At 46.5% G+C, this 19,653-nt stretch overlaps 1 protein-coding gene across 1 annotated transcript in view; it reads right to left on the reverse strand.

The window, feature by feature from the left end:
* Window positions 1–1,541: 1,541 nt before the first annotated feature.
* Window positions 1,542–19,653, reverse strand: part of LOC124701680 (low affinity sulfate transporter 3-like) — a 22,971-nt gene continuing 4,859 nt past the window's right edge. The window contains exons 8-12 of the mRNA XM_047233776.1: window positions 2,637–2,689; window positions 2,350–2,543; window positions 2,182–2,267; window positions 2,021–2,097; window positions 1,542–1,920 (exon numbers count right to left, since the gene is read on the reverse strand). Of these exons, the coding sequence (XP_047089732.1) occupies window positions 1,768–1,920; window positions 2,021–2,097; window positions 2,182–2,267; window positions 2,350–2,543; window positions 2,637–2,689 (563 nt within the window). The 3' untranslated portion in view covers window positions 1,542–1,767. The remainder of the gene's footprint in view (window positions 1,921–2,020; window positions 2,098–2,181; window positions 2,268–2,349; window positions 2,544–2,636; window positions 2,690–19,653) is intronic.

The following is a 19,653-nucleotide window of genomic DNA, read 5'->3' on the forward strand; positions in this document are numbered from 1 at the left end:
GCCCATAACAGCATGATACAAATCTGGATGTGTTTCAGTATGGCATGTGTTATTGATAGCCACAGCCACATCACGCAATGCATCAGACATGTTGTTTACCTGAATTTTATCTTCCTCACTCAAAACAGAGGTCCTCTTCCTCTTCTTATTTGAGCTAGAAGGTGGTGAAGGAGTAGTTGTCCCAACGCCTTGAACACCAGATTCAAAGTTGGCTTGACCTCCCACAAAACCTTCAGCACTTGTGTCTTGACCCTCCAAATCAATAGTATTCTCTGGACACTCTACCTCAATGGGTTTTCCCAAAGGCTCATTTGACCCCATTGCAAACTTTCCTGTTGCTAGCTTATCAGCAAAGCAAGCTTCCATATATTCGAAGTTGACAAGTGGTGTGTTCAGAAATTCAGCATCCTTCGGAGTGTCCTACACAACATGTTTCGAACACATTTCAGCAACATACAACAACAGAATTATGATATTTCAGCAAAGTGTAATAAGCTACGGATATAATAAGCATACAACAACAGAATTATGATATTTCAGCAAAGTGTAATAAGCTACGGATATAATAAGTTTCAGCACATAATGAAATACCTGAGTGTGGCCCAAATAATGTTGCTCGTCTAGAAGAATCATTTTTTTATCATCATCCCAAAGTGCCCCACTTAACACTCTCAACTTTTCAATTCGTTGATACCTTATCTTCCACTTGCGTAGATGATTGGTCACTTGGGTGGTAGTCACTTCGTAACCAACAAGTTTGGTCAAAGCTTTTGCAGCTTGACTAATATGGATCTCTTTGAATCCTTTGTCGGTCTTCACACCTTTCGCCGCTATGCCGGCTAGACATCGCATCATGCATGCTGACATAGGAGGGGTCCAAGTCATCACCTTCACAGTCTTCTTGGCTTTAGCACCTACATCCGGAACTTCCTCCACAGATTCAGCCATCTACACCAAACAAATTACATCAATATGTAGCAGTTTTCAGCAATAATATGATATATTCCAGCACCCAAATGACATATTCCAGCACCAAAATCGCATATTCCAGCACCAAATGATATATTCCAGCAATAAAATAACATATTCCAGCACCCAAATGACATATTCCAGCACCCAAATGACATATTCCAGCACCCAAATGACATATTCCAGCAATAAAATAACATATTCCAGCACCCAAATGACATATTCCAGCACCAAATGACATATTCCAGCAATAAAATAACATATTCCAGCAACCAAATGACATATTCCAGCAACCAAATAACATATTCCAGCAATAAAATAACATATTCCAGCACCAAAATGCAATTATTACAGTGATACATCAAGTCACAACATGATACATCAAATTTGTGCTACCCCCCTATTCGCCCACATCGCTTGTGCAAATTCGTTTCTCTTTTGTTTCCAAGTATAATTTGAGAGCCACCTGGGATCATGGATTCAAATTCGATTAGTATATGAGGATCACGGTCCAGCAAATGATTGGTCAAGCTGAAGACTTTTTCCTCGCATTATACTGTCTCGTGAGATCATAGAAGAAACCAATATACTTCACCGCACACTATGTACTACTATATATTAAGTGACTACAGTCACAAAAAGATGACTGCATAACACTTCAGTTAACTTCATTACTATGCAAACATACTTTACTGTCGCTGTTACAATACTGTCTGTCTGTGAGTATTTGATTAGCTGTAAACCATGTTCAGTAGATACAAATCCGCACCACATGGTGTTATTTTTACTACCATACACTCAACACTCCGTGGCACTGCCCTTATGCTCAGTTAGGCATCCTTCCACTGCTTCACTCACTGTCAGGAAAATCCGTTCTTCTCCTATTCTGTCAACAACGTGTCCAAGTTTCACCTTCTGAATTGCTTGCCATCCTGGACTGGCAATAGCGATCTGCGGATAGTTATTGGAACACAAGAGTTAGAATGTTTTTACTAAGTAAACTGTAAATACTTGTAAACACATCAATATGCTCATCAGTTCATCACTTCACCTGTATGCCTAGAGACACCAGGTCCTTATGAATTTCTTCCAATCCCACAAGTCCTGAGGTGTCGATGATTATCACATCTGCAGAGCAGATGCATGAATCAGACATGTTCTGAAGTTTTAAGTATCACTGCAGTAACTGAAAACTTCTTTGTAGCAACTTACTTGACATGTCAAGTACAACTGAGTGCACCCTCTCCCTGGCCTTTTCATTGGATGCCTCCACTTCTGCCCTTACCCATTCTATGATCCTGAATGAATAACACATATTAAGCATTCACACCGGAATTTTTATGAAGTGAAGTGAGGTTTATTTTCTGTGATCATTAGTACCTTTCTTTGATAAACGTTGCATTGATGAAGCATAGGAAGGATGTATCAATTCGTATGACTTGTACAGCTGGTGTTCGGCATGCCACGGGGTACTGCCTGACACTGCAAAATATGTTTGTTCCTTGCAGCCTGCCTAGAACCTCTACCTGAGGCCGGATTGACTGTATGATGATCTTTGCAAAGGAGATGGCAAGCTGCAATGATCAGCCCTTAGCAAGTCAGTAAGCTGAAAGACATTATGCATATCTAATTTCATAATTCAGATTAAGGTAAATCGATCATCTTACTGCAACTCCAAGGCCAATCTCCACGGACCCAAAGAGCACGCCAACGAACGCACCAAGGCATATGAGGAAATCCATCTTCTTCTAGTTGTGATGCAGATTGGCTAGTAAATGTTACTTTATCACACACAAACTTCTCCCATGTGTAGTGCCTTTGCTAAACTTTGCTCCTAATATAGGAAAAAAGAAGAGCTGCGGATGAAGCTACTGTGGACCTGAAGTTACTGCAAAAGTATGCAATTAACAGCGATGACTTAGAGATTGAGAAGGCTCTGCAGACTGAGAAGATGTCTGCAAGCGGTGTTATCAGCGTAAAATCCAACAGGACAAATGCCGACAAGAAAGAGAAGCACAAGGAAAAAGAAAAATCTAAAAGGAAAGGAACAGATGGTAGCAGGTCCGAGTCAAAGAAAAAGAGGACTTGAAGCTATCCACTTGAAATAATGGATGGTCTGAGGGTTTGATCCCAGGTGTTTTGGAATCGCCTGAGGTAAACACTGTTAGCAGCAAGAAATTGGGAAAAATGTTATCATCTGAGTAGAAGGGGTAGAAGGGGAGATTGTTTTTTGAGCTCCATTACGGCTTCATAATTTGTAGATCGATCATAACAGCAGTACTGTACCCTGTGAAAGCTCTCCATTGTTCTAATAGAATTTTTCTTTTTGCTTTCTCGTGACTGTACAATTTGTTTTGTTATGAAAATATGTGGATTAAGTAATGGACATTTATGATTGAAAATATATAACCATGTTTGAAGATTGATCCATCAGGTCCGGGTGCCTTTTTCCTTAGGCATTTGTTTCAATGCCTCCCAGATTTCCTCCTCCGCAAATGGAGCTTCCAAATCACTTAAGTCCAACTGATTCATTCCAATGTAATCCACTTAATTAAGTCCAACTGATTCACTCTAAAGTTTCCATCACATCATACTGTTGCTTCCAAGATTGCTGGTGAGCAGCACAAGTTAGCTTGAATATTTGGTGCTTCAGGAGAATTTGACAGATGTATGCCGGCCATACATGGTGTTACTTATAGTGCTCTTAGTTTATGGTGGGTACTGCTGAAGAAAGGAGCCAGCACATTCTAAGGTCATGTTTCTACTTGATCTTGGTCTGTGCTAGATAACGTTTAAGAAAGAATCTGACAAATTCTAAAGGCTTGTGCCTATTATTCTAAAGTTCCATTTTGTGTGCCAGAGGGGCTTGTGTAAACTTTTTTTTATCTCAGCCTAAAATACTAAATCACCAATAAACATTCAGGATTAAAGTAAATCTTCTACCTCTCCTGTTCCAAATTAAGTTTCATATTTCTAGATTCGTATATATCTACACACCAAAATGTGTCTAGAAACTTGCGAATCTAGACAAATCTTTGACACTTATTTTGGAACGGAGGGAGTATTAGCAATAGAAAAGGCACTACTAGGGACTTCAAGCATATATTTCAATATTAATACTTTTGAACTGTATGGGTGCAAAGTACATAACAAAATATATTTACAGGAATAATGTAAAATACTCTCAACAGACAAAATAGAGTTGCACCCGGCATTCCATCAAAGGAACACCTAGTGGAACAGTTATGATCAGAAATTTAAGCTATTTTGAAGCTCCGTGGTGTACGAAGAGCAGGCATGCAGAGCCCAAGAAATCTCATCATTATCAGAATGTAGTAAGCACTTCCATACAACTTCCAATTCTGAATACATATAGCATTTTAGGCTGGTATCTAAACTAGACAAGCATCACGCTTCACTTTGAGCCCCTATTTCTGCCATACTTGGGCGTAATTCTCAACTCAAGTAGATCACGAATGTTTCCTTTCATTGGTTCGGTCACTAATTGAAAGGAACCTTGGACCTTTCTTCACCTTTGCCTTGATAAAAGTATATTGCAAGCATGCATAATGTTTATATTGGACCATGCTAGAACGAATCATGCTGCAGCAACTCGTGGAAGCACTGTCCACACCACAGAGGTCAGAACTCAAACTATTGATGCGTCAGTGAGAATTGTCCTGCCACTCTTCTGCAAAGGAGGATCAGGCAGCACTAGAAGATCAACCAGAATGAGAGCAAACTAAAGTAGATTTTTTTTTTTTTGAAACTAGGCAAGACTTGCCATTTCATTGATAAAGAAGAAGATGGCCAGTTAATTAACGGGTAACCGACCAAAAACCGATACAAGTGCACCAATATCGTCATGGAACACGACCACAATGGACACAACCACCGACCAACCTGGCCAAAAGCCAATAGTTGGCCACACACGCCAACGGGAGACAGCTCCGACTCAGACGAGGAGCTTCACAAGAGAACTATGCTGGACTTGCGCCGACTGAGAGCTCCACAGTCCACCAGTTGCCGGTCATCGTTGCCGCAGGGACCCTCCGCCGCAGCTCCGACTTCACAGCGACACAGTGAAGCACAAGAGAACCCATCGAACACGCCGGTGACCAGCTAACAAAGCCCAAACCGCGACCCAAGCTCCGCTCGATGCTTCATCGTTGCCAAACTGCCCGCAGCACCCCCAAGCGAGCCGACTCATCAACCAAACATCCACCGGAGCCCAAGTCGAAGCCAACTCCGAGACGATGCCCCCAACGAGGAGAAAGACGTTGAGACGCCTTCATCGTCCGATCCAAGGATCTGAGGTTTCCCTCCGGAGGCAAGACCACGGGATAAGGAGAGGATCCATTGGCGACGCTTCCAAGAAAGTCAGCGGCACCCGCGGGCGTCGCCGTCGCCAGTCCTGGCCAACACCAGGACAAGGATTTCTCCTAGGATCCTCCGCCTCCAACCGCCAAGTCCACCGGCAACGACCTGCAACCGAACTTCCTCCGCCAAGTCAGCACCCGCACCACCACCTCGCCGCTGCCGAGCTCCGACAGATCGGGACGACAGCACATCCCCCCAAGCCACCACCTCTCCTGCCAGAGATGCCGCCACCGCCGCACCGCCAGCCCGGCCAGACGCGAGGATCGAGAAGATCCATCTCGCAGGAGGCTCCCTGGGCCAAGCCAGCAGCCTCGCCACCCATGTGGCCGAAGACGCCAGCCACCACCTGCAGATCCGCCCGGGGCCGCCGCCCCGGCATACCGCTGCCAGCAGCCGCTGCACGCGCCGCTCCTCCATGGCCAGCAGCCGCCAGCCGCTGACCCGGCCGACCGCGGCGCACCGGCGGGGATCTGGGCATGGAGGACCCAACATCCGCGCCCAACAAGCCATCGCGCCCCCGAGGCCTCGCTGAACTCGCAGCTCCGCCACGCGAGCAGGAGATGGTCGTCACGCCGCCACGCCTGCGCCGGAGCTCCGCCGCGCATCCGCGCCCGCAGAAAACGTCGCCGCCGCGCGAAGTCCCGCCGCCAGCTCGTCCTTCCCGACCGCCACCTTCGGAGCGGAGGGGGCCGCCGCCACCGCGGCAAGGGCCAGCGGCAGCGGCGGCGGAGAAGGGCGCCGGTGAGGGCCTCTTCCGGCGGCTAGGGTTTTCTACCCCGGGTCGCCACACGCTCGGGCGACACGGGGGGCGGGGAGGAACTAACTTTTTACTAAAGTAGAATTGGCCTATCAGCTAACATTCACATTGATCCCCAGCTAAGGAAATGCTATGTGCTGCCAGCAATGAAGTTTAATGCATGGACACGGGAGGATAATTGCATAAAAGGATAAATAGTCCCATCGTATAGGAACATATTACCTAGAAAAGAGTAAATTGTTGAACATTTGAGAATTATCAACAACCGTGTTAACGCACATATGATTCCCATTTACCTTCGATTTCAACCACGAATTTTCTATCAGGCAAACAAAGTAGAGAAGCTGTAATCATAGGATGACAAATAGCAGAAATTATATTGTACGAGTACCATGTAGCAACATGAAAAGTGACTTATCACTTGTGCCTCTAATCTTGTTGGTGCTTCAACACCATACAGACAATAAGTGGTGAATCTTCATAAAGATACTTCCATGTGGTTTTGCGAGTGCCCTGACACCTCTCAGAAAATTCAGTGTTCAACCTTTGTTTTGATATAAGTTGGCCTGCCAATCAAATGTGTGAAAAGAAACAGCAGACACCCCTGTGACCAACTGACCACATGTTTTGCCTCTCACACACTATCATTCCTTTTTCCAGAGGGGTCGGAGGAGCATTACACCCAAAACTTAACCAAGATCTGGAGGCTTAGCAGGATAATGCACAGATGGACCATCCATATAACGCAAAAATAGTTCAGTGGACTGTTTTGGGGATGCAATTGTGCAACTTGAAGGTGGCATTAGCACTTATTACATCATGAAGATTGGCAAGCTTGACAACTTGACAAGAGTCAACTTCAGAAAATGGTGTGAGCACCTATTATGGCACGATGAAGATTGGCAAGCCTGATATGTTCCTATCAAGAGTTTGATTCAAGGGTCAACTCACACAATGGAAGCAAGAAATGATGTACACAATGAATTGAGAAATCATTCTCTCTTTTCCAGAAAGCGACCGGACGAACATGGTTGATTGCATTGTGAACATGAAGAAACTCACCCCAAAGACTGCGGAACTCTGCAATTAAGAGGGGCTCATGGTGCTTCCTGCTTGCCAAGACCATACTATTGCACAATATTACAATTTTATATGGTTGCATTTGTGTTACTGAACTGTACATGGTGCTCTAAATGAGTAGCCCTGATTTAATTAGCATCCAATACACGATCCACTCCACTCACTGTTCGATTCAACAACCGTACCCGCTATAAGCGCAATCAAGAAAAAGGCGAGGATTCCTACGAACCCGTTGTTTTGGCAAGAGAACAATATTGCAACAATGGCATGAGCGGAAACAAAACCTGGAGGTGGAGGCCGATGCTGGCTCTCTTCCTCAGTATGCGTTGCAGGGTGGTCGCCCTTTTGCCGCACCCTCTTCCTGTTACTCATCCCTCCTGTCTCTGCACTCCGCACGCAAGGAGGGGCCGGGAGCCGGCGGCACGTGACCGGCGGCGGAAGTGCGCGGCGGCGAGGCCGCAAAGGGACATTGGTGTATTGGTGGGCCGGCTCGGAGGCCCAGACAGCATCATATTGGTCTGGCCCGGACAAGGAGAGTTTGGTTGGACCAAATCGTACAGCCGTCGCTGGGCATCTCCAACGGGGCAACGCATTTCGGACGTCCAAAAGTTATCTCGAGCGTCTGTTTGCATCGCCCCGCGAACATATTTTATCCGCGGGTCCGTTTGCGTCTGGGTGTACTTCCACCGGAGCGATCCATTTGTAGATTTGCAACATATTTAAAAGCAAATAAAAGTAGTACATTTGAAACCATAGAAATTATACAAAGTAGTTCTAGAACGCTAGACTACTTGCTGCCTGACGGGCCGGCCCCGTCTTTGCGTCGCTCCCTCGACTGCTTCTCCACCGCCTCCCGTGCAGCCGCTATGGCTCGGTGCGCTACCGCCTCCTCTTGCAAGCACTGCTGCAGCCTCGCGTTGGCGGCGTCGTCCTTGAGCGTCTCGAAGGACTCGACTATAGCTCTCTGCTCCGCCGCCCTCTCCTCCGGGGTAGGCGCATCAGGGTCATCGGAAGACCATGATATGTCGGAGTCGGAGTCCTCTGCGGCTGCGGCGGCCGCCAGCCTGCGCTGTTCCATCTCGGCGTCGAACGTCGCGTGGGCCGCCCGCTCCTCCTCTGCTTCCTTCTCCGCTTCAGCCAAGGCCTTGGCATCCCTGACCGGGTCGAGGACGTCACTCGTGTTGTCGTCGTCGTCGAACTCTTCGTCGGAGCTCGAGGCCGGGGAGGTGGAGTGGGAGGTGGAGGTGGAGGTGGAGGCGCGGCAGCTGGCCGCGGTCGGCGCTGCTCAAGGTGGCTCCGGCGGAGGCTGAGCGGCAGCGGCGCTACGGTGGAGGTTGTGCGGCGGGTAGGGTTTTGTGGGGAGGAGATGAGATGCTCGCGCCCCTGTTTAAATAGATCAGAGGCAGGGCGACGGCCGCGGCACGCGTGGCAACACCATTACTTCGTGCGCACAGGTAGGCGACGGCCACGCGCCACGCGAGGCATCGCCATTTACGCAGCCTGCCGAAGCGACGCCTCGTCGCCGCATACTGGTGGAGAAGACGCATCGATGCTGGGTCACTGCCAGAAGGGCCAGATGAAACGTCTGCCAGACGTGAGCGGACACTTTGCGCGTCCGCGTAGCGTCCGCAGAGACGCATCCGAGACGCATATTTGGGCTAGGTTTCATCACCGCGGACGGCCCGGTCACTTTGCGTCGCCCCGCTGGAGGAGGTACCAGACGCATTTTTCGGCCCGGCGGGCACAAACGGTCGCTCAGCGTCCGTTTACTTCGCGCCGCTGGAGATGCCCTTAACTTCAATACCCAAGGCCAGCAGGAACGCACGAAGCTAAGGGCATCTCCAATGGGTCGGCGTAAACAGATTCGGAGCGACCGTTTTCGACTGCGAGCGGTCGAAAAATGCATCTGCACTAAGATCTAGCGAGGATGCATAGTGACCAGCTGTCCGCGGAGATGCAAACGTGCCCCAAATATGCGCCTCAGATGTATCGCTGCGGATGTAGTGCGGTCACGCCGCATGACCGCGCACGTCTGGGAGGATGTTTTGTCGGGCCGGTCTAGCAGCAACATATATATGTTGATGCGTCTTCTTAGGCGCAACAGTACTGGCGACGAGGCGTCGCTTCGGCTATCTGCGCCACATTAACGGCGATGTCTCGCCTGCAGAGCGGCTACCGCCCACCTCTGTCAACGAATTTAATGGCGATGCCACGCGTGCCCCGCTCCTCGGCTGCCTCCGATGTATAGAAATTTATAAACAAGGCGCGCTCAGCTGCCCCATCTCATCTCCTCCACACAAACCCTAGCCGCCGCATAACCTCCACCGTAGCGCCACTCCCCACAAGCCCACGAGGGAATCCATGGCTGGTCCAGGTGACCTGCGAGGCAGTCGAGGCCGCGGGCGCGGTCGCCACGATTGGGTCCGCCACGCTAGAGCAGCATCACCCCGCCGCTCGATGTTGCATGCCCCGTCGTCGTCTTCGGGCGGGGCAAGATGTACCTGCACAACGGGTGGGACAAGTTCGCCCGCGCCCACAACCTTGAGGCCGGATGCCGATCACCTTCCTATACAAAGGCGACAACGAGATGATTATCAAGGTGTTCGGCAAGATATCCTGCCGCGGGCACTACCACACGGACGAGTCCGGCGAGGACACTGACAGCTAGTGTTTTTCGAGTATTCTTTCTTTGCAGCGAAGATGGCCACCGGCCAATTGAAGCCATTAATGTAGTTTTCTGCTGCACATCTAAGAACATAGGCACGCAGAAAAACTGAGCTAGATTTTCTAGTTTGGACGACTGGGTGTCTGGGATTGTTCTATCTTGGCAGCCAAAGAACGAAAGCCGCGAGTCCAACACTAGTTAGGTTTATTATTTTGCAATTTTGAAACCATGTTCAAAACTATGTACTCCCTCCGATCCGAAAGAAGTGTCGGAGGCATAGTATAATCATGTTTTGCAGTTTACCCCTTATAAATTAATCAAAATTTGAACAAGCAGTGCTCGGTGGCATGACAGGCTCCCAAATGTCCATGGTGCTGGTGGGCGGCTCCAGCCTCGCCCACAGCCGCCGACGAAATGAAACCATGCCACCCGCTGCCCACCGCCGGCTCTGATCCATGGCACTCCTCAATCAGAGATGGCTGAAATCCTAAGGGTAGGAGAGCTCTGATCCATGGTGCCATCGACCGGAGGCAACCGTCGGTAGGCCCGTCGGGGAAGCGCGCCACTGCCGAGGAGGTCAACATCTGAAAGAAGGGCTGGGGGGCGCTGTGGGGTTCGTGAATCCGCGCACGGCTGATACGTCTCCGACGTATCGATAATTTCTTATGTTCTATGCCATATTATTGATGATACCTACATGTTTTATGCACACTTTATGTCATATTCGTGCATTTTCTGGAACTAACCTATTAACAAGATGCCGAAGAGCCGGTTGCTTGTTTCTCGCTGTTTTTGGTTTCAGAAATCCTAGTAACGAAATATTCTCGGAATTGGACGAAATCAAGACCCGGGGTCCTATTTTTCCCGGAGCCTTCCAGAACACCCGAGAGCCGCCAGAGGGAAGCCCTAGGGGCCCCACACCACACCCTGGCGCGGCCGGAGGGGGCCGCGCCGCCCTATGGTGTGGGCCCCCGGGCCCCCTCCGAGGCTGCCCTTCCGCCTATTTAAAGCCTCCGTCGCGAAAACCCCGAGGAGAAGAACCACGATACGGAAAACCTTCCGGAGCCGCCGCCATCGCGAAGCCAAGATCCGGGGGACAGGAGTCTCCGTTCCGGCACCCTGCCGGAGCGGGGAAGTGCCCCGGAAGGCTTCTCCATCGACACCGCTGCCATCTCCACCGCCATCTTCATCACCGCTGCTGCTCCCATGAGGAGGGAGTAGTTCTCCATCGAGGCTCGGGGCTGTACCGGTAGCTATGTGGTTCATCTCTCTCCTATGTACTTCAATACAATAATCTCATGAGCTGCCTTACATGATTGAGATTCATATGATGATGCTTGTAATCTAGATGTCACTATGCTAGTCAAGTGAGTTTTACTTATGTGATCTCTCGGAGACTCCTTGTCCCACGTGTGTAAAGGTGACGAGTGTGTGCACCGTGTGGGTCTCTTAGGCTATATTTCACAGAATACTTACTCACTCGTTATGAATGGCATAGTGAAGTGCTTATTTATATCCCTTTATGATTGCAATGTATTTTGTATCACAATTTATCTATGTGCTACTCTAGCAATGTTATTAAAGTAGTTTTATTCCTCCCAGTGTGTGCATCCGTGTTAGTACTTGGCGTATGCTATGATTATGATCTCTTGTAGATTATGAAGTTAACTATTGCTATGATGGTATTAATGTGATCTATTCCTCCTACGTGGCGTGAAGGTGACAGTGTGCATGCTATGTTAGTACTTGGTTTAGTCGAATTAATCTTTCATGCACTCTAAGGTTATTTAAATATGAACATTGAATTGTGGAGCTTGTTAACTCCGGCATTGAGGGTTCGTGTAATCCTACGCAATGTGTTCATCATCCAACAAGAGTGTAGAGTATGCATTTATCTATTACTGTTATGTGATCAATGTTGAGAGTGTCCACTAGTGAAAGTCTAATCCCTAGGCCTTGTTCCTAAATATCGCTATCGCTGCTTGTTTACTCGTTTTACTTGCGTTACTACTGCTGCGTTACTACTGCTTGTTTACTCGTCCTGGGCAAAGCACTTTTCCGGTGCCGTTGCTACTGCTACTATTTATTCATACCACTCGTATTTCACTATCTCTTCGCCGAACTAGTACACCTATTAGGTGTGTTGGGGACACAAGAGACTTCTTGCTTTGTGGTTGCGGGGTTGCATGAGAGGGATATCTTTGACCTCTTCCTCCCCGAGATCGATAAACCTTGGGTAATCCACTTAAGGGAAACTTGCTGCTATTCTACAAACCTCTGCTCTTGGAGGCCCAACACTCGTCTACAAGAATAGAAGCTCCCGTAGACATCAAGCACTTTTCTCGCGCCGTTGCTCGGGGAGGAAAGGTAAAAGGCACTCATACTCCGGTCTCGGGTAAAGTACTTTTCTCGGCGCCGTTGTGTGTGTGCTCGAAGCTATTTCCTTTAGATCCTGCAATTGCATCTTTTTGTTTCTTGTTTACACTAGTTTGGCATAATGGACAACAATGAGCTTCTTATTCTATTTCCTGATTTAAAACATGGATTGTTTGATGCGAAAATTAAAAAACCTATGGAATCTTATTTGCATGCTTGGTAGTAATATTAGTATGAACGCTTTGAACACCATTGTTGATAATAATATAGAAAGTTCTAAGCTTGGGGAAGCTGGTTTTCATGATCTTTTTAGTCCCCCAAGCATTGAGGAGAAAATTTTCTTTGATGATACTTTGCCTCCTATTTATGATGATTATAATGATAGTGGTCTTTTGGTGCCACCTACTATGGAGAGTAAATTTTGTTGTGATTATACTATGCCTCCTACACTTGATGAGAATAATAATGATAGCTATTTTGTTGAATTTGCTCCCACTACAACTAATAAAATTGATTATGCTTATGTGGAGAGTAATAATTTTATGCATGAGACTCATGATAAGAATGTTTCATGTGATAATTATATTGTTGAGTTTGCTCATGTTGCTACTGAAAGTTATTATGAGAGAGGAAAATATGGTTGTAGAAATTTTCATGTTACTAAAACACCTCTCTATGTGCTGAAATTTTTGAAGCTACACTTGTTTTATCTTCCTATGCTTGTTACTTTGCTCCTCATGAACTTGTTTATTTACAAGATTCCTATGCATAGGAAGCATGTTAGACTTAAATGTGTTTTGAATTTGCCTCTTGATGCTCTCTTTTGCTTCAAATACTATTTCTTGCGAGTGCATCATTAAAACTGCTGAGCCCATCTTAATGGCTATAAAGAAAGAACTTCTTGGGAGATAACCCATGTGTTTATTTTGCTACAGTACTTTGTTTTATATTTGTGTCTTGGAAGTTGTTTACTACTGTAGCAACCTCTCCTTATTTTAGTTTTATGTTTTGTTGTGCCAAGTAAAGTCTTTAATAGTAAAGTAAGTACTAGATTTGGATTACTGCGCAGTTCCAGATTTCTTTGCTGTCACGAATCTGGGTCTACCTCCCTGTAGGTAGCTCAGAAAATTAAGCCAATTTACGTGCATGATCCTCAGATATGTACGCAACTTTCATTAAATTTGAGCATTTTCATTTGAGCAAGTCTGGTGGCCTAATAAAATCCATCTTTACGGACTGTTCTGTTTTGACAGATTCTGTCTTTTATTTCGCATTGCCTCTTTTGCTATGTTGGATGAATTTCTTTGATCCATTAATGTCCAGTAGCTTTATGCAATGTCCAGAAGTGTTAAGAATGATTGTGTCACCTCTGAACATGTTAATTTTTTTGTGTGCACTAACCCTCTAATGAGTTGTTTCGAGTTTGGTGTGGAGGAAGTTTTCAAGGATCAAGAGAGGAGTATGATACAATATGATCAAGGAGAGTGAAAGCTCTAAGCTTGGGGATGCCCCGGTGGTTCACCCCTGCATATTCTAAGAAGACTCAAGCGTCTAAGCTTGGGGATGCCCAAGGCATCCCCTTCTTCATCGACAACATTATCAGGTTCCTCCCCTGAAACTATATTTTTATTCCGTCACATCTTATGCACTTTGCTTGGAGCGTCGGTTTGTTTTTGTTTTTTTTGTTTGAATAAAATGGATCCTAGCATTCACTTTGTGGGAGAGAGACACGCTCCGCTGTAGCATATGGACAAGTATGTCCTTAGGCTCTACTCATAGTATTCATGGCGAAGTTTCTTCTTCGTTAAATTGTTATATGGTTGGAATTGGAAAATACTACATGTAGTAACTCTAAAATGTCTTGGATAATTTGATGCTTGGAAATTGTTGTGCTCATGTTTAAGCTATTGCATCATATACTTTGCACCCATTAATGAAGAAACACTTAGAGCTTGCTAATTTGGTTTGCATATTTGGTTTCTCTAGAGTCTAGATAATATCTAGTATTGAGTTTTGAACAACAAGGAAGACGGTGTAGAGTCTTATAATGTTTACAATATGTCTTTTATGTGAGTTTTGCTGCACCGTTCATCCTTGTGTTTGTTTCAAATAACCTTGCTAGCCTAAACCTTGTATCGAGAGGGAATACTTCTCATGCATCCAAAATACTTGAGCCAACCACTATGCCATTTGTGTCCACCATACCTATCTACTACATGGTATTTATCCGCCATTCCAAAGTAAATTGCTTGAGTGCTACCTTTAAAATTCCATCATTCACCTTTGCAATATATAGCTCATGGGACAAATAGCTTAAAAACTATTGTGGTATTGAATATGTACTTATGCACTTTATCTCTTATTAAGTTGCTTGTTGTGCGATAACCATGTTTTACGGGGACGCCATCAACTATTCTTTGTTGAATATCATGTGAGTTGCTATGCATGTCCGTCTTGTCCGAAGTAAGAGAGATCTACCACCTTAATGGTTGGAGCATGCATATTGTTAGAGAAGAACATTGGGCCGCTAACTAAAGCCATGAATCATGGTGGAAGTTTCAGTTTTGGACATATATCCTCAATCTCATATGAGAATAATAATTGTTGCCACATGCTTATGCATTAAAGAGGAGTCCATTATCTCGTTGTCCATGTTGTCCCGGTATGGATGTCTAAGTTGAGAATAATCAAAAGCGAGAAATCCAAAATGCGAGCTTTCTCCTTAGACCTTTGTACAGGCGGCATGGAGGTACCCCATTGTGACACTTGGTTAAAACATGTGCATTGCAAAGATCCGGTAGTCCAAGCTAATTAGGACAAGGTGCGGGCACTATTAGTATACTATGCATGAGACTTGCAACTTGTAAGATATAACTTTCATAACTCATATGCTTTATTACTACCGTTGACAAAATTGTTTCATGTTTTCAAAATAAAAGCTCTAGCACAAATATAGTAATCGATGCTTTCCTCTTTGAAGGACCATTCTTTTTTACTTTTATGTTGAGTCAGTTCACCTATCTCTCTCCACCTCAAGAAGCAAACACTTGTGTGAACTGTGCATTGATTCCTACATACTTGCATATTGTACTTGTCATATTACTCTATGTTGACAATTATCCATGAGATATACATGTTACAAGTTGAAAGCAACCGCTGAAACTTAATCTTCCTTTGTGTTGCTTCAATGCCTTTACTTTGATTTATTGCTTTATGAGTTAACTCTTATGCAAGACTTATTGATGCTTGTCTCCGACGTATCGATAATTTCTTATGTTCTATGCCATATTATTAATGATACCTACATGTTTTATGCACACTTTATGTCATATTCGTGCATTTTCTGGAACTAACCTATTAACAAGATGCCGAAGAGCCGATTGCTGTTTTCTCGCTGTTTTTGGTTTCGAAATCCTAGTAACGAAATATTCTCGAATTGGACGAAATCAAGACCCAGGGTCCTATTTTCCCCGGAGCCTTCCGGAACACCCGAGAGCCGCCGGAGGAAGCCCTAGGGGCCCCACACCACACCTGGCGCGGCCGGAGGGGGGCCGCGCCGCCCTATGGTGTGGGCCCCCAGGCCCCTCCGAGGCTGCCCTTCCGCCTATTTAAAGCCTCCGTCGCGAAAACCCCGAGGAGAAGAACCACGATACGGAAAACCTTCCGCAGCCGCCGCCATCGCGAAGCCAAGATCCGGGGGACAGGAGTCTCCGTTCCGGCACCTCGCCGGAGCGGGGAAGTGCCCCCGGAAGGCTTCTCCATCGACACCGCTGCCATCTCCACCGCCATCTTCATCACCGCTGCTGCTCCCATGAGGAGGGAGTAGTTCTCCATCGAGGCTCGGGGCTGTACCGGTAGCTATGTGGTTCATCTCTCTCCTATGTACTTCAATACAATAATCTCATGAGCTGCCTTACATGATTGAGATTCATATGATGATGCTTGTAATCTAGATGTCACTATGCTAGTCAAGTGAGTTTTACTTATGTGATCTCCGGAGACTCCTTGTCCCACGTGTGTAAAGGTGACGAGTGTGTGCACCATGTGGGTCTCTTAGGCTATATTTCACGGAATACTTACTCACCGTTATGAATGGCGTAGTGAAGTGCTTATTTATATCTCTTTATGATTGCAATGTATTTTGTATCACAATTTATCTATGTGCTACTCTAGCAATGTTATTAAAGTAGTTTTATTCCTCCTGCACGGTGTAATGGTGACAGTGTGTGCATCCGTGTTAGTACTTGGCGTATGCTATGATTATGATCTCTTGTAGATTATGAAGTTAACTATTGCTATGATGGTATTAATGTGATCTATTCCTCCTACGTGGCGTGAAGGTGACAGTGTGCATGCTATGTTAGTACTTGGTTTAGTCGAATTAATCTTTCATGCACTCTAAGGTTATTTAAATATGAACATTGAATTGTGGAGCTTGTTAACTCCGGCATTGAGGGTTCGTGTAATCCTACGCAATGTGTTCATCATCCAACAAGAGTGTAGAGTATGCATTTATCTATTACTGTTATGTGATCAATGTTGAGAGTGTCCACTAGTGAAAGTCTAATCCCTAGGCCTTGTTCCTAAATATCGCTATCGCTGCTTGTTTACTTGTTTCTATCGCGTTACTACTCGTTGCGTTACTACTGCTTGTTTACTGTCCTGGGCAAAGCACTTTTCTGGTGCCGTTGCTACTGCTACTATTTATTCATACCACCTGTATTTCACTATCTCTTCGCCGAACTAGTACACCTATTAGGTGTGTTGGGGACACAAGAGACTTCTTGCTTTGTGGTTGCAGGGGTTGCATGAGAGGGATATCTTTGACCTCTTCCTCCCTGAGATCGATAAACCTTGGGTAATCCACTTAAGGGAAACTTGCTGCTGTTCTACAAACCTCTGCTCTTGGAGGCCCAACACTGTCTACAAGAATAGAAGCTCCCGTAGACATCAACGGCCGGGAGGAGGAAGTGACCCCGCAGCCTCCAACTCTATCCACGCGAAGGAGGGTTGTGGGCATGGTTGCTTTCAGGAGGAGTGCAGATGGGAGTAGTAGTTTGTGTAATGTTTCTATATATGTTAAACGAAAAAGAAAGAAAAAGATAAAAGTATTTATGCATCAGTCCACTGGAGCCACCCTCATACGCAAACGGATACGGGGTAAAAAATGATTATTTTCGTGAACGAATACACGCGACCACTTTAACAACCGTTGGAAATGCCCTAAGCCGACCCCAAGGACGGCTGGGGTCGAGGAACACCGCGGCGGCGGCGAAGAAAATCACCCATCGTCGCCTCGGTTTCTCGCCGTCGCCCGAGAGGGAGGCAGTACCACCTTGTGAGTCGCCAGTGAGCTCGCGCCTCTTTTCTCTTCAGATTTGCGCTTGTATATTACTCATTTAGTTGGATTAGAGACTCTACTCTACTAAGGCACGGCGAAGCTTGAATTCGTATGCCCTAATCTCCTGCTGTCAAATTACTAGCTGTAAGAGTTTAGGAACCACGCATTGTGGTGTCTTGTATTGATCTATATATAGGGGGAATACAAGACAGAGTCCTTGTCACATACGACATGGACACATACAGGATTACACATATACAACCGTATCTCTATACAAATACATATACGGTTTATATTCTAACACCCTCCCTCGGTCGAAAATGGGCGTCCTACGAATGTTGAGACTGTTCCGAAAATCCAAAAAGAGAGGAGATGGTAATCCTTTAGTGAAGATGTCCGCAAGCCGTGAAGAACTCGGCACATGAAGCACCCTAACATCGCCTGTGGTGACTCGATCCCGCACGAAATGAAGATCAATCTCCACATGCTTGGTGCGCCGATGGTGTACTCGGATTCTATGTCATGTAGACTGAGCTGACATTATCACAGAACACAATCGTAGCACCCGAGACTGGCCGATGAAGCTCATGAAGAAGCTGGCGAAGCCAACAAGTCTCTGCCACCACATTTGCAACCGCCCGGTATTCAGCCTCAGCACTAGAACGGGACACTGTGTGTTGTCGCTTGGCGGACCATGACACTAGATTGGAGCCAAGGAAAACGCAGTAGCCAGAGGTAGATCGTCGAGTGTCGAGACATCCTGCCCAATCAGCATCCGAATAGGCCGTCAGTTTACTGGAAATCCGGCGAAACAAGGTCAGTCCATAGTCTGTGGTGCCGCGGATGTAGCGAAGAACACGCTTGACAAGGAGCAAGTGATTTGCTCGAGGATCATGCATATGTAAACAGATTTGCTGCACCGCATAGGAGATGTCTGGCCGGGTAAACGTCAAGTATGTAGGATAACGTTGCATAGAAAACAAAAAATTTCCTACCGCGAACACGCAATCCAAGCCAAGATGCAATCTAGAAGACGGTAGCAACGAGGGGTATCGAGTCTCACCCTTGAAGAGATTCCAAAGCCTACAAGATGAGGCTCTTGTTGATGCGGTAGACGTTCACTTGCCGCTTGCAAAAGCGCGTAGAAGATCTTGATCACGATCGGTTCCGGCGCCACGAACGGGCAGCACCTCCGTACTCGGTCACACGTTCGGTTGTTGATGAAGACGACGTCCACCTCCCCGTTCCAGCGGGCAGCGGAAGTAGTAGTCCTCTTGAATCCGACAGCACGACGACGTGGTGTCGGTGGTGCTGGAGAAATCCGGCGGAGCTTCGCTTAAGCGTGCGGGATGTGGTGGAGGAGAGAGACCGCTAGGGTTTGGGGAGAGAGGGGGGTTGGGCGCCGGCCCTCTAAGGGGTGCGGCCAAGGCTGAGGTTTGAAGTGGTCAGCCCCCTCTCCTATGCCCCTCATTATATAGGTGGAAGCACCAAGAGTTCTAGTCCAAATCTTCGAATAAGACCCCAACACTAAAACCTCCCATATGTGGGAAACCTACTCAAGGAGGGAGTCCTACCCAAGGTGGGACTCCCACCTTTCCTTGAGGTGGGTTGGCCGGCCACCCTAGGGGAGTCCACCTTGGACTCCTCCCCTTTAGGGTTGGCTGGTCATGCAAGGTGGAGTCCCTCCGGGACTCTACTTTCCATGGTGATTTCTTCCGGACTTTTCTAGAACCTTCTAGAACCTGCAATAAATGCACCGGATCATTTCCAAACTTGGAATATGACTTCCTATATATGAATCTTATTCTCCGGACCATTCCGGAACTCCTCGTGATGTCCGGGATCTCATCCGGGACTCGAACAAATATTCGAACTCCATTCCATATTCAAGTTCTACCATTTCAACATCCAACTTTAAGTGTGTCACCCTACGGTTCGTGAACTATGCGGACATGGTTGAGTACTCACTTCGACCAATAACCAATAGCGGGATCTGGAGATCCATAATGGCTCCCACATATTCAACGATGACTTTAGTGATCGAATGAACCATTCACATACGATACTGATGACCCACAAGTATAG

The sequence above is a fragment of the Lolium rigidum genome, chromosome 3 (genome assembly GCF_022539505.1).
Source record: "Lolium rigidum isolate FL_2022 chromosome 3, APGP_CSIRO_Lrig_0.1, whole genome shotgun sequence".
Taxonomy (NCBI): domain Eukaryota; kingdom Viridiplantae; phylum Streptophyta; class Magnoliopsida; order Poales; family Poaceae; genus Lolium; species Lolium rigidum.